This window comes from Euprymna scolopes, chromosome 10, assembly GCF_053919585.1.
Source record: "Euprymna scolopes isolate OS-2025 chromosome 10, ASM5391958v1, whole genome shotgun sequence".
NCBI classification, from domain to species: domain Eukaryota; kingdom Metazoa; phylum Mollusca; class Cephalopoda; order Sepiida; family Sepiolidae; genus Euprymna; species Euprymna scolopes.
Genome location: NC_136491.1, coordinates 61272199 through 61286992, shown reverse-complemented (window position 1 = coordinate 61286992; position 14794 = coordinate 61272199). Strand labels below are relative to the sequence as shown.

Sequence of the window (14794 nt, the reverse complement as noted above, 5' to 3'; positions counted from 1 at the left end):
TAGAACATCTGATGTCACTACAGAGTGGGACGACAAAGTAAATGACGCCCTTCTCAACATCATGATCAAGGAGGTTCTCATCAGACACAAAAAAGAAGATCCGCCGCAAGGCAAATGGTGCATCAAAGGCAAAGCTCTTAACATCTGGGTCGATGTAAGCTCTCTCGCTACCGGTTGGTTGGTTGGTTTTTTTGTTTTATGGCATATTCACCCTTTTCAGATTATTTAATGCCGAATCCAGTGATTTTGAAGAACAATTTTTTAATAGAGTATATTTGTTTTTATATTTCTATTTAATTCATAGTTGGGACCCAACAGATACTACCAGTCCGGGTCAGAGTGAACCTCGGAGCAATGGCAATTAAAGGGTGGCTCCAAACTCCCCAAAGCCCGCAAGCTGGGGCCTCACAATCGGATATAGTTTAAGGTCATATCCAGGGCCCTCACTACCGGTGTGTTATTGATATATAATAGAACTGTGATAGAGGATGCATGCTGGTTATGTCCAGAAAAGAACTCCCAACATATCAACCTAGCAAAACGCGATGCCATCATTAAAGGAATGAACCTGGCAATCCTCTGAAAGATGACCACCTTGCACTTAATCATCGCTTCCGCACGTGTTCATAAATGGGTCTCAAATATCCTTACCGGTAGAGCCAGGGTATGGATTAAAGCTACAAGTAAGATGCTCATCCGACGGCATCTTGATATAATAATGAAACTAGTGAAGGAATATGCACTGTCGATGGATGTAGTCTTGGTCAAATCTAGCCAAAATAAGGCAGACCAATTGATGAGAGTGCCTCGGCGGTGGCTTGATGAAATCAAGAGGAACACTAAACCTGTGTAACCTGTCTGCCCTGCATCTGTGAACTCGGTCAGGTTGGACCTGATCAAAATTGTTCACCAACAAAGTAGTCATTCTGATGTGAAGCGGACACTCTACTTTGTGAAGTGAATTCACCCTGGGGTGTCCAAGGCTGCTGTGAGAACCGAATGAATGCGAAGAGTGTCAGTCGATCGATCCGTCACCCATGCACTGGTCAAAGGGGACTTTAAATGTTGACCAAACATGGCATAGAATAGCGATGGATATCACTCATTATGATGGGGCCCATTTTTTTACACTGATTGACTGCGGCCCCGCTCAGGTGCCGTCTGGTGACGCATCACTTGGCAGGGTGCAAAATGTATAATCAATTAACTAAAGACATCTTTTTATGAACGTGGTCTAACGGATAATGACACTGCCTTTCAGAGCATCTTGTTTAAAGCCTTCATGGATGAATGGAGAATCAGACTTTGATTTCGTTGTGCCCTCTGGTAACAGCATCATCGAGTGATGTCATACTCATAGAAGTGTCAAAAGGATTGCAGCCAGGAAACGGTGTACCATACCTGTAGTACTAAGGGGTGTTAATGAAGACACTTGAGACAGGATAGAATTATGATGTAGACATGTTTATCAATAGTATGTGAATGACTTTTTAACAAAGGTGTTCAAGGGGAAGTAACTATTTATTGAAGAGTTCTTTATTCTGTTACATCCCCTTTGTTAAGAAAAAGTGTTTATGGTTTGTTTTTTTTTGTTTGTTTTTTTTTACTTGTTATTTATTTGTATATTATAAAGTCCTTGTATTTGGGGGGGGGAGCTCGCCATGTTCTTTTGGGTCGGTTTTGGGTCAGTATCTCTGGCCTTTGGTTTGCCTCCTTTGGTTGTCCCAGGTTGTCTAATGGAAAGTATCCATCGTTAGTATTGGACAGAGTATTGGCTTCCAATGAGTCGGTGGGTTGTTGAGGCAGTAGTGTTGTATCGTCCCAACTAGTATTTTGAATGTGTATGTTGAAAGCAGTTTGTCTCAGAGGGTTATATAGTTTGTGTAAATCTATTGCGCTTCAGTATTCTTCCATCACAATGCATCTTGACAATGTAACTGCACGGCTCAATGCCACTGTCGCTAGTTGCCAGGTGTCATCTTGTAGGACTGACACTTTGCTACCAACAATTAATTCTGGGAGATCCTTTGCGTTTTTGTTGTAGTGTTGTTGCTGTTTTTTGCTTTTGGTTCTCTGGTCTCGTAGTCTTTTGGGATGTCTGTGTTTAACAAGGTTGGAAGTCTTGTTCTTATTTTCCTATTGTATAGGATTTCTGCTGGGGATGGCAGATGGCTGTCAATTGGAGTTGTTCTGAGGCATAGAAGGGCCATTTGACAATCCATTTTTGATAGTTTTTTTTCATGGTTTGAATCATGCGTTCTATAAACCCGTTTGAGTGTGGGTACCTGGGGCTTGATGTGATGTGAGTGAATTCTCATTCTGTGGCAAAATTGAGGAATTCATTTGATACAAAATACCTGGTATTATCTGTATATAGTCTTTCAGGTATGCCATGAACAGCAAAGATTGCTTTGAAGTATTCAATGCAACTGGTGCTATTTATGCTTTTCAGCATTTTGACAAATGGCATTTTGCTATATTGATCGGCGCTCAATAGGAATTGTTGACCACTGAATTCAAAAACGTCTGCAGCAATGTACTGGAACAGTCACATTGCATGTTCCTTAATGATCATTGTTTCTTTTGGAATTTTCTTCTGGTGTTCTCTACAGATCTCGCGTGTTCTTACTAGTGCTTCTATGCCCTTATATATTCCTCTCTAGAACACGCTGTTTTTCGCCTTCAGTTGACATTTTTTGATGCCATGTTGTGCATTGTGGATTCTCTGTAGTACCGTGTGTTGCATACTTTTGGGTATGACTATGGACTGTCCCTTTGTGACCATACCATCTTGAATCGATAGGCATTCTTTTAATGACCAGTAGCTTCTAATTATTTTAGGAGTGTTTTTTACATCATCTGACCAGCCATTTAATATCAGCTGTTTGAGTGTTCTAAGCTCTTCATCTTCTCCAGTTGCATTTTGTAATTCAGTTTGTTTCTGAGCTGTTACGTCTACAGCGTGTATAGTTAGGTCAAGTTCAATTTCTTTGCCTGAAGTTGGTTGGACTCTTGACAGGTAGTCTGGAATGCACATTTCTTTTCCTGGTTTATTTATAATTTGACATTGCAGATGAAAACACAGTAAGTGTAGGAACTATTCCTGATGAAGACACAATGATTGTTCTGCCACGAAGAAGCACAAGACATAAAAGCCCCCCCCCCGAGTGTTCCATGTGTGATCATAGGATCAAGGGAGGGAGTGTAGTAGTAATTCTTCTAATGCACTCACCTCCAAAAGACATAAAGTCTGCTCTGTTTGTTGTCAACACACAGGGGCTGGGAGAGGAAGAAGAAGAAGCAGTAGAAATCCCTTCCTAAAGAAAGTTCCGGCTCGAAGTGAGAAAGAAAGTGAGGGTGAAGGACCCAGCAGATTTCAATATGTATTGAATTTTGTGGATGAACATTCGGGTTTAATAATTTTGAGGCCCCTTTAGCAAAATACACAATGACTCCAATGTTGTAGGCATCACGTTCGAGGGAGCGCTTATTATTTTTGATATCCTGCTAGCAACTAAAAAATATTTAGCCAACATGGCTCCCTACAGTGAAGTAAAGTGTATTCACTCTGACAATGATACGGAATTCACTAATAAAGACTTTGAACTTTTACTAATTAACCATCGTATCAAGCATGAAAAGTCAGCTCATAAATCACCACACCAAAACGGGACTACGGAAAAAAAAATGGCAGACACTTTTTAAAATGGCAGGATATCTACTCATGGAATCGAAACCCCCAAAAACCTCTGGACGTACACACTTATGGCAGATGCCTATATATGCAACAGGTGCTTTAACAAAACACTATCTAAAACCCTGTATGAAGCTTTCTGCAGTAGAAATTTTAAAGACAAAACTCCATCATATGTGTTGATGATTAATTGAAGTTGTCTTCTGCTTCCAGGCGTTGAGTGAGGATTGGAGGTATCAGCTTACCCAACCAAGGTAAATAGAAGTCAACAGAAGTCAACATGGTAGCAGAACCAGAGGCTGGTGCAGTAGTGGTGAATTTGAATGTATTATAGTTGCATCATCTTCCTTTGAGTCTACATATAGGCTTCCAAGGCTCTACAGAGTTTGAGGACGCCCCCCCCCCATAAGTATGGGAACTGTTCACTGATCTTGAACTTAAGAAAAGAGGTCCAGTAGTGTATTTGACTATCTGGACATGCTCGTGAGTATGTTATGGATCTTGATCCTGTGAATGTGATTGGTAAAGACAATGGCGTTAAAAATATTGTTGAGAGACTTGATACAATTTTTCTTAAGATACTCAGACATTTGTTGCTTTTGAAATTTTTTTTATAGTTATGAAAGGTCCTCTGGTGTTAGCATTACTGATTTTTTGGAGTTTGAGTATTTGCAGCATAAGCTTGAAAAACAGACAGTTGTACTGCCCCAGGGAGTGTTGGCATTCATGCTTCTGATAGCATCTAATATATCTACAGAGAATGAGAGATTGGCTTGTGCCACTTGCCAAGGGATGACTTGTGCAAACATGAAGACTTCTATATTGAAAATCTTTGGGGACCCTGGGACAGATAGTGGTGGTGGTGGTGACCCATTTATTAAGGCTGAACCTGTTATGAAAACTGAGCATGAGGATGCTCTGCAATCTAGCTGGCGTGGAGACTGGCGTAGTCATGGTTTCAATAGAAAAGGCAGAGGATTTGGTGGGTGGTAGATCAAAGGTTTCAAGCAATAAAACATCTTCTCATAACCCCTCTGAGTCATATTCTTCAATAATTGTGATAAGCCAGTATAGTCTTAGCACAGAACACAATAATCCACCAAAGATCTAATCATATAGATATAAAATACCACTTCATAAAAAATGAAGTGAAAAAGTAATCCATTATTTTGAATTAAATATCATCAGAACAAAATATCGCTGATGTATTCATAAAACCCGCAACAAGCATAAAGTTAAAGCGTTTTGCCTCAAAACTTGTTTGGGGATTTGACTTTGAATAACTTTTCACGAACCTGTGTGTGTGTGTGTGTGTGTGTGTGTGTGTGTGTGTGTAAATATCTATATATTGAAAAATGTTCTGGGCAAGACGTTAAACTGCATCCATTTTGTTTGTTTGTATTAACACTTTAACTACTAATGCATAACTAATACTTTTACTGAAAAAAAAACGTAAAAAAAAAAATCGCTTTTGAAAACATTTTCTTTGTGAATTTTCTTTTTGATAAATAATTGTTGCATCACTTTTTTGGTTATGTAAGTCGTCCTTATCACTCTGTCAATGCAATCATCCCTCCTTGGGATAGGATGGGAATCTGTCTGGGTGATGGAATTCACCTTATGGTAATCCGTACAAAACCAGATTGATTAGTGACTAAGACACATGCCGAGGACCAACTACTTTGGCTTGATTCAATAATTCCATGGTCGAGCATGTACTCTACCTCTTGGCGTATCATCTCCGCGTGTCACCTACACCAATAGCGTATGCGTGATAATGATAATAAAAAAATGAATAAATCCGAGATATGGCTCATAAGGTCCCTGGGTTCAAAATTAATTACAGAACACGGAGGGAGGGGTTTTCTCAAGTTTAGAACTCAGGTATAGAAGGATAAACAGAACAAGTATGTTTACATTGGCGGTGTAGGTGGGTGGGGCGCCTCCTCCCCCAATACATACAGAAAGCAGTAAAATCTCCTAAAAATGTTAAGTGGTATTCTAATCGGTTACTTATGGAAAAACGGTTAATTAAACTGCAGCCACACAAGTTCTATAATTAACCCCCCCCCCAACAAAAAGAACGAAAAACATAAAAAAGCGGTTTACGAAAACATAAGCATTAGCTTATGTTTTCGTAAACCGCTCATGAAAACTTTGTTTTAGATCAATTAAAAACTATGTAAGACAAAAAAAAAAAAAATCCCCCAAAATGTGCTATAATGCATGTTTTAAAAATTTTGTTTTAGACAACTTCTAATTTTAAATTGTTCACCAAAAAAAAAAAATGACTGACGTACACGAGTGAGGCCCCTTTAGCAAAATACACAATGACTCCAATGTTGTAGGCATCACGTTCGAGGGAGCGCTTATTATTTTTGTTATATTCGCATATCCCTCTATATTTACATGATAAGCCAGAAAAGCAACAGCAGCTGCGACAGTCAATAATGGCGACGCTAAGACAAAGATGTGCGTCGAGTTAATACAAATAATCTCAATAAATACACACAGCAACTTCAAAGCCCATTCTCTCACATACACACATCAATAGAATAGCTTGCACATCACTTCAACCAAGAAAACCGCTAGATAAGGATGCACAGCAAAAGAGAAAACCAAAATGTAAAACACAAGCATCACAGTAAACGCAACTTAGACAGCATATTAATGCAATTAAATATTACACAAAACATTGCAACAATTCAACACCGACAAGGTTACATTCACAACTTTTTCAGCTTTAAATTGATATAACACATGCATACATACACCATACACACGATTTCTTACAACGCATTAAGACAATAAACAAACACAATTAAAATAGCAAAATATAAGCTAATTACCAATTTGTCCTTTGTCTTCAACTACGTCCGCGACACCACTATAAAAACAGTAGCCGTTGCAACAAAAGGTTAGTTACCCAGAGTCACAGCAAATCTACAGTATGGGATAATTATCGGCTCCGTCGAATTCCTTCCCGACGTTAAATCCACTCTCGCGCGCATCATCCTTACGAACTTTGAACACTTTGTTTATTTTTACTTTCTCATTAAGTTTAATTTTTATAAATAAACGATTGAGAAATCAATCATTTAAAATTTAAATACATATTGTTTGTCTGGTTCCTTCTCGCCACCATACGCTTATTCATAATATTACATTTTGCATGTGTGGCCTCATTTGTTTTCGTTTATTTTGGCTTGAACTGTGCATTGTTCGGATTATGTTTTTTATGTTTGTTATGTTTTTTTTTATCAATATATATATATATATATATATATATATATATATATATATATATATTTTTATCGATATATATATATTTTTTTTTTTGCCGGAGATTATAGTTAACAGCGAAATTGGTGCAAGTTCAGATAAACAAAAATAAACAAAAAGCTTTTTCATGTACCTACCTCTCACAGAATGTTGTCGGCGTTTTTTCTCATATTGAAAAACTGCGAAGGAAAGAATTTTTGCGTGTGGACTTCTTTTTTTTCTTTTTTTTTTTTTTGCACTTACTGATCTTTTTTCAATAGTTTGTTAAATCCGGCTAAAAAAAATTGCAAGTTCAAGCCATTGAAAAATTTCCGTGCTGAAATAATAGCATTGTTTAGAAAGCTATTCTTAATATGGAGATGGGGGGGGGGGTTTATTGACATGAGAAAAATCACCGAGGACATTCGTGACTGGTAGGTTTTTGTTTATTTTTGTTTATCGCTACAAATGCTAATCTGAACGTGCATCAATTTTCCTGTTAATAATTACCTATAACTATAATCTCTGGCCAAAAAAAAGATCCATAAAAAAAAAAAAAAAACAGAAAAAAACAAAAACATAAAATAATCCGAACAGCGCAAAAAGAAAAAAAAGAAACATAACAAAATAATCCGACAAGCAGCTAAATCTCACCCCTTCACAGTAGAGCTCCCTAGGTGTAAGAAAGCCTTCTACTCCAATAGTTTCTTCCCCAGAACTGCTAGACTTTGGAATACCTTCCGGGATTCTGCTTCCCCAACAATAGAAGTTCAAGTATAATGTGAACAGACATCTTGTTGCTCAACTCCCTTCATAATACCCCTGCAACTTTGTGAGAAATTAATCTCACAAACTCAATACTCCCTGGCAGAGGCAAAAATAATTCCACAATTACAAAACCATACCTTTAAACTCAAATTTTATTCAGGTGGGCCAGTTTTGCCTCGCAAACTGGGAGCCAGTAGTTAACTCCTTTGGTCTAGTGGTCTCTCAGTTGGTTGAATCCGTCCGTTATAGGCATTACTGTACCTCCATCATAGATAAGTAGGCCGATGCTATTTTCAGATAATAACTTTATTCATCCAAAATGATGGAGGTCTGAAACATACAATGATATTATGGTAACATGGGAGTTAACTCCTTTTGTTGGCGTGGTAGCGTGGTTTTCCTTCAAAAAGGTCCATGATAATTCATGGTGTTCTCGGCAAGAGTTCTGGTTCCTTTAATTAGGCATGAATCGAGTCCCTTGGGACCCTAATTGAATTGAGAAAAGATCAAACATTTAGGTGATATAAACATGATGAAAATGTTCAAATGGTGCCATCCTCTAATTGGGATATCTTCGGCACAACATAAAGGCGTCTCTGCTTGTAGAGATTTCAAGTCCTTTTTTCACCAAACATTTATGTGATATAAACATGAAGAAATTGTTGCGGCTCCATTCTCGATAAGGCATTCTTCTCGAAGCCAACTCTTGCCGGGTGTTTTTTCGTAGACTGAAAACAAAATTGATGTTTACAAAAAAGCACCAAGTAATTATCTTGGCCCATGCAAATTAACCAATCACAGGCTGTCTATTAAAATTGTGCATAGGTGGCTTAAAACAATGAAATATGGCATTGTAACTGGAATTTCTCACACACTGCCAAGAAGGGAGAGAAAAAAGTAATGGGTAATCATTACTTTTTCCAATACAAATTAATTAATAATCCAATCGGATAAATGACAAGTAGCAAGTTAATCCAATATACATAACTCTTAACGCAGATGAATTTATCAATTTCAATATGTGTTAATTTGTTGACAATTTAAATTGAGATTCAATAATTATATAACTTCAATTCAGTTAAAACTTCTTAATTTTAATGTGTGTGTCACTGTCTGGTGTCAATTCCAATTGAAATTTCAATGATTCTAATGCATCCAGATATTAGTTAATGACCACTATGTGGAATGACTTGTGGAGCACCATCCTTACAATTTGAACAAAGCCACTCCCCTAAGGTATCCTGCCGATTAACTCCCACGCAGCTGAAATGGTATCAGCTGCCACAGGCATCACAACACACCATAGGTGATGTTCCATCATTAGGAACTGAACAGGTTGGACAGAAGAAGGGATCTCCTTCCTCAATAAACTCGGTCGATACAATATCATCATTACCCTTAATTTCCAAGGGCACAAGATTTTTTAAGGAATGGACCTGTTCGCACTCGTCTTTAAGAACAACAGCGGAACGAACGTTATTATCGCTGCCAGTAATTAATCTAATTATTTTACCAAGATTCCAAAATTGTCTGAGTTTGTTGGGAGACTTAATAAGCACTATCTCTCCAACAGATAACTTTGGGGAGCAACTGCTCCCAATTTTGGTATCAACTTCTCTTAATGACATTGTGCCAGACATGATTGAATTTTTCAACAAATTTATTCCTCATTTCAAGGGAATGTAACAAGGCAGTCCTATTTCGGGGGTCAGGACATAATTCAGAATCATAATTATTAATAAGCAAACGAGGTTGATAGCCTGTTTGTAAAAAATGATTTGGAGTTAAAATACTAAAGCCTCTGTTTAGAGGGGTCTGTCATTTATTGCCTTTTGCATATCAGAAAGTGCAGTCAGAAATTCAAAATAATCCAACTTTCTTCTGCCCAGTAGTTTTCTCAAACATTGCTTGACAGTTTTAATTAGTCTCTCTCAGGCTCCCCCTTGCCAGGCAGAGTAAAGAGGAATTGTTCGATGGATGATGTGAATAGATTTAAATTGTTCCTTCAACTCGTCCGATTCGAGCATGTTCGGACACAACAAAAATTTTGCGTTATCGGAATATACATGTGTAGGGATACCAAATAAATTACACCTAACAAACATACCAAATAAATTTAGGGATATCAAATAAATTTACACCTAACAAAGACCAGCATAAAAGAGCGGGTGCTCATATCCGGCAATAATTCTAAGTGAATTGCATGCAAACTCATGCATGTAAAGAGCAATACGTACATTTTAACTTCTACCCTTCTAACTTTTATGAAAAATTGTCCGGTAAATTTCACACCCACTTATTTAAATGGGTGAACAAAGTTCACCCTATGAGCAGGCAATAGAGACTCAGCAGGTGCTTTACAAGGCAGAGAATTTATTCTCTTACATACAATGCAAGTACATAAAAAGGCTTTTACGGCTTGTCTCCCCTGAGGGATCCAAACCCCAGACAGCCTTAACTTACTGAGAGTTGAATTAACCCCTATGTGACAACAGTTAAGATGAACTTCCTTAATTGCCAATTTTGTTAAATAATGATTTTTTCCCAACAAAAGTGGAAATTTGACCTAAAAGGGAAGAATATCAGAATTTTGTATCCTACCATTGGTTCTAATTAATCCATCTTTATCAAGGAATAATCCTAAGGCAGTTACCCTAGGTGGAGGCATCTTATCGGAAGGTTGTTTCAAATAACCTAGTTCATGTGAGAAGGCTTCTATTTGCATGTTAGCAAATAGCAATAATTTGGCCCTATTAAAATTGTAGCAGTACAGTGATGTAACAAATCATAAAATTTCAACACTTTTTCTGAGACGCTGATTGCCTTAGTTAAGCTGCAATACCTTGTAATATCCAACGGGAAGGTATTTTCAGAATGATGTGCCTCATAACAGTATAAACATGATACAATTTTTTTATTAGTTTCATTAAGACAAAGTAAGGGCAATCAATGCCATCTTTATTAAGCCATTCCGAGCCATACATCCAGAAATTGAATAACTGGGAAAACTTAGAAGAGTTGATGCCTCTAGTTAAAAGATCTGCCAGATTCACCGATGAGGAAACATATTTTAATTTCGGTAGAACCCCAAATTTGATATTAATATCTTCTGAAAATTTTTTGATGTCTGCGATCCTGTTTTCAATGAATATATTTTTTTTGGATCCCTTACCATTCAGTACCCATGAGAGGGCTACTTGGGCATCAGACATTAGGAAAAAATTATCAATGTTAAGGAGCCCCAAGGCACTCAAAATCTGAGGGGCTACCTTAAGGGCTAACTACATAACCATTAATTCCAAAGTGGGAAGTGACTTCCCCTTAATTGGAGCTACTTTGGCCTTTGTGAACAATAGGGAACATTCAGTTCCCTGTTTCGCATACAAGGTACGTTTTTCGACGCGTCACAGAAACAAATAAATTCGACAGAACGATTTTCAGACAATACACGCCTGAGAAATTCAAATTTCCCCAAATTATTTAGATCCGTGGCATGGTTTTGCCACAGGTTGATGAGCTCTTCAGGAATCTGCTCATCCCAAGACAACTTGTTTTTCCAGATCAAACTGACAAGGATCTTTCCCTGTATATTGATATCCCAATACCTTCTCAAAGGGAGATGAAATAGTTTAATTTTCCAACATTTTATCTTGTACCTTAGAGCAGTTAGAATTGTAGAATCGCAGATCGAATCCTGCGGCTAACAATCTGCTGCGAACATTGTTATAAATAGTAAGTAAGGATTCTCTGTCACAACTGGTGGTGACAAGATTATCCACGTAAAAAATTGTTGGAAATAGCATATGAAGCTGAATCCTTTGCATATTTTTCTGCATGGAATTTCAATATGAAAGTCAGTATGAAAGGGCTAGCATTGAACTCAAATATAATTGTTTTGTACCTGCGTCACTGCTTAGTGACCATTCGGCATAGGAATATGTATCCTGTTGAGATGCTCTCCGGTTACATATGAACTACATACTTATATAAGGCCGTCAACACTACCTACGAGCAGTGTTTTATTCAAGTCTGCTCACTATTCGGCGCTTTGTCTCTAACAGGATCTTTTTCTCATGTGGATTATTGTTGTCATCTGCTTTTCCCAGAAAAAGCACCTTAAAGCCACACAGTTGGTGGCAGTGGCAAACATTCAAAAGGATTTAGCCTTCAACGATGATACGTTCCACAAACAAAAACAGTCGTACTCATTGACTAAGGATATACAAAAGTTATCCCAAAAATATTAAGTTAAAAATACGAGGATTACAAGTCGCATTATACTGCATGTCGGAAAGTGGAACTTGTACCCTGAAAGAATTACGACAAATACCACATCGTAATTTAAGATTTTGAGTCACTACAAAAATGACGAGAAGAGACGATTTTCAAAAAATAAGAGATAAAAAAAAAAAAGTAATAAATGAACATCGTAATGTTTCCAAGTACGAGTAGAGACGGCTTAAGCCAGAAATAAATGCAAGGAGTTAAAAACATTATACGCACCTCCAAGAAAAAAAAAAAAAAGTACTAAATATATCATTCACTTATGCAAACCGCGCAGTAAAAAAAAAAAAATCACTTGCTTGCGTGTTCAATATAAAATATTCGAATTATAGCCATCAATATCCACAGAATAAAATGTAAAAGTACTTTTATTCTACTTAAAAAGAGAATCATTTGTTCCTTTCTTGCTAATTTAGAAGAAACTGTATGCAGGTTTAAACCAACAGTTCCCTTTGAAAGTGACAATATAACCAGTTTTCTGAAGTCGTTTTACTGCGATACAGTGACATGACAATCACATGACATAATTTTATATTAGTACATTTATGTGTATTCTCATATCTACATGGCACACATTAGTTTGTTTTAATCTATTATTGAAATCAACGTGCTGCTACAGAATCTGAACCGGACCAAATAGACCTTTACTAAAGTCAAAAAAAATAAAAATAAAAATACTTCCTCACAAGAACCACGCAGTAAGTGAAAACAAATATATCCTATAAGTTTTTCCTCCAAAACAATCTATTTAAACAAACATGTCTGCCTTTAGTACTAAACAGAGAATCCTCGCTGAACAAGAATCGAGAGGTTCCCTCGAAGCGTGGCGTGAACAATTAATCTATCATATCTCAAATGAAGATAAATTTGAATGTTATTTGGATGACCTAAAAACCTGGAGTAGTGTAGCAAGTAGCACACCGAATAGAGGCTTCATTGCTGATGAACAAGAAGTCAACGGGAAAAAATTCTCAGCAGAAAAAAAGGCCATTAACTTAAAAGTGCTACTTGTGCTGCCCTCGGCAAAGTGCCTGTCGACACCTTATTTCAGACAGCCAGTTAAACTCAAACCCACCAAAAACAAAACAAACGTATTTCGTTGGGGGAAAGTACGAATATTTATTGATGGTGAATTAGGTAAAAAACCCAGTTATGTTACCGGCATGAGGAGCGAGAAATCAACACGTCCTTTCGTGCTGGCAGGCGAACTGAAAAGAACGTGGATTCGAAGTCAAAACGACGGCTGAAGTCTCGTTGTGCTCTCGTTGACTAGAATGGATAAACAGAGTTATTTTTCTATAAAAATAACCAAAACAATACCTAAAGTTCCTTAAATAGAGATTTAGCGTGAAAGAAAGGAGAAAGAATAAAAAAAGGGAAAGTTTAAGATAACGTCACAGCAAACGAGAAGTCAAAGGTACGGTGACAAGTAAAATATGTCCCCAATAAAAAAGGTCCTGTTGCAAAACATGACACTCCCCGTCTGAGATTGTAATCTCAAATGTTCATCTTGGAGGTTTAGCTCTAATATAATCTGCGTTTGGATTTTAAGTCTCTTGTAAAGAAATAAAGAGTTGCAAGGAGGTAAATGTCAGTGGTAATAAGTAATAGTGAAAACATTAAGGTGGACATAAAAACATAGGATCAAGGGTGACAACTGATAAAAAAATGGGGGAGAGAAAGAAATACTAAAGGTCTTGTAGCAGAAGCATAAGGTAAGGGACAAGAGCTGATACGAGGGTCTTTAAATTGTGAAAATGATAAAGGGAACATGCATGTTGAAAGTCTTAGTGGATAGATGTTTTCTGAGCAGGGGGAGGGGAGAAGAAGCACAGTCTCTGTCACAGGCCTAAGAAACAGTTTATTAGTCTTTCTTGTGAACTTTTACTTCAACCTGTCTCACCCTGCCATCCTCACTAGGAATGACGCGGGTGTTCAGTCCCAAAGGCCACTCATGTCTTTTAGAATCCTGGTCTTTTAAGAGCACTACGCAACCAGGCTTCAAGTTCGGGACATTGATAGTCCATTTATTTCGGGTTTGCAAAAGGGCCAGAATGTCTGTGTCAAGTGTTGAACATGCCTCCATTGTCGCCGAGAAGCGTCCTTTATGTCAAAGGAGCCTGGACATGCAGGAATGGGTCCAGTCTTTTGGGTTAGGAGTATCGAAGGAGTCAAGGGGGCTGGATCCTCTGGGTCTGAGGAAACTTGAATGAGAGGTCTGTTGTTGATAATTGCGGCCACTTCAGCTAAGAAGGTGGTGAGCACTTCATGTCTCAATCTGGTGCTTCCATGCTGGAGCAGCATGGAATCGAGGATTCTTTTGGCAATCCCTATCATTCTCTCCCACACTGCACCCATGTGAGGTGCATGGGGAGGGTTGAAGAGCCAGGAACAACCATGATCAGCGAGGTGTCTATTTACCGTGCCGGTATTCAGGTTGGACTCGATACCCAATTCTTTCCTAGCTCCGATGAAATTGGAACCTTGATCAGAACGGATGATCTTTACAGGACCCCGAATGGAAAAAAAAACGTCTGAGGGCATTTATCAAGCAAGAGGTATCCAGTGACTCTAAGACTTCAATGTGAACTGCTCTTGTTGACATGCACGTGAAGATCGCAGCCCACCTTTTGCTGTTGGCTAAGCCTCCCCTAGTTCGTCGAGACATGATGGACCAAGGCCCAAACACATCAAGTCCCACATTGGTAAAGGGGGGTTAAAAGGACAGGCGGTCCCTAGGTAGATCGGCCATCTTTTGAATTTGAGTAGGTCCGCGAAGCTTTCTAC

The 14794-nt window shown here is 38.0% G+C and overlaps 1 protein-coding gene across 1 annotated transcript; it reads right to left on the bottom strand.

Annotated features, from left to right (window-relative positions):
* Positions 1-14008: 14008 nt before the first annotated feature.
* Positions 14009-14551, bottom strand: LOC145286474 (uncharacterized). Its single transcript, XM_080135381.1, has one exon. It carries the CDS (start codon positions 14549-14551, stop codon positions 14009-14011), a length of 543 nt encoding a protein of 180 aa, XP_079991507.1.
* Between the last annotated feature and the right edge of the window lie 243 nt (positions 14552-14794).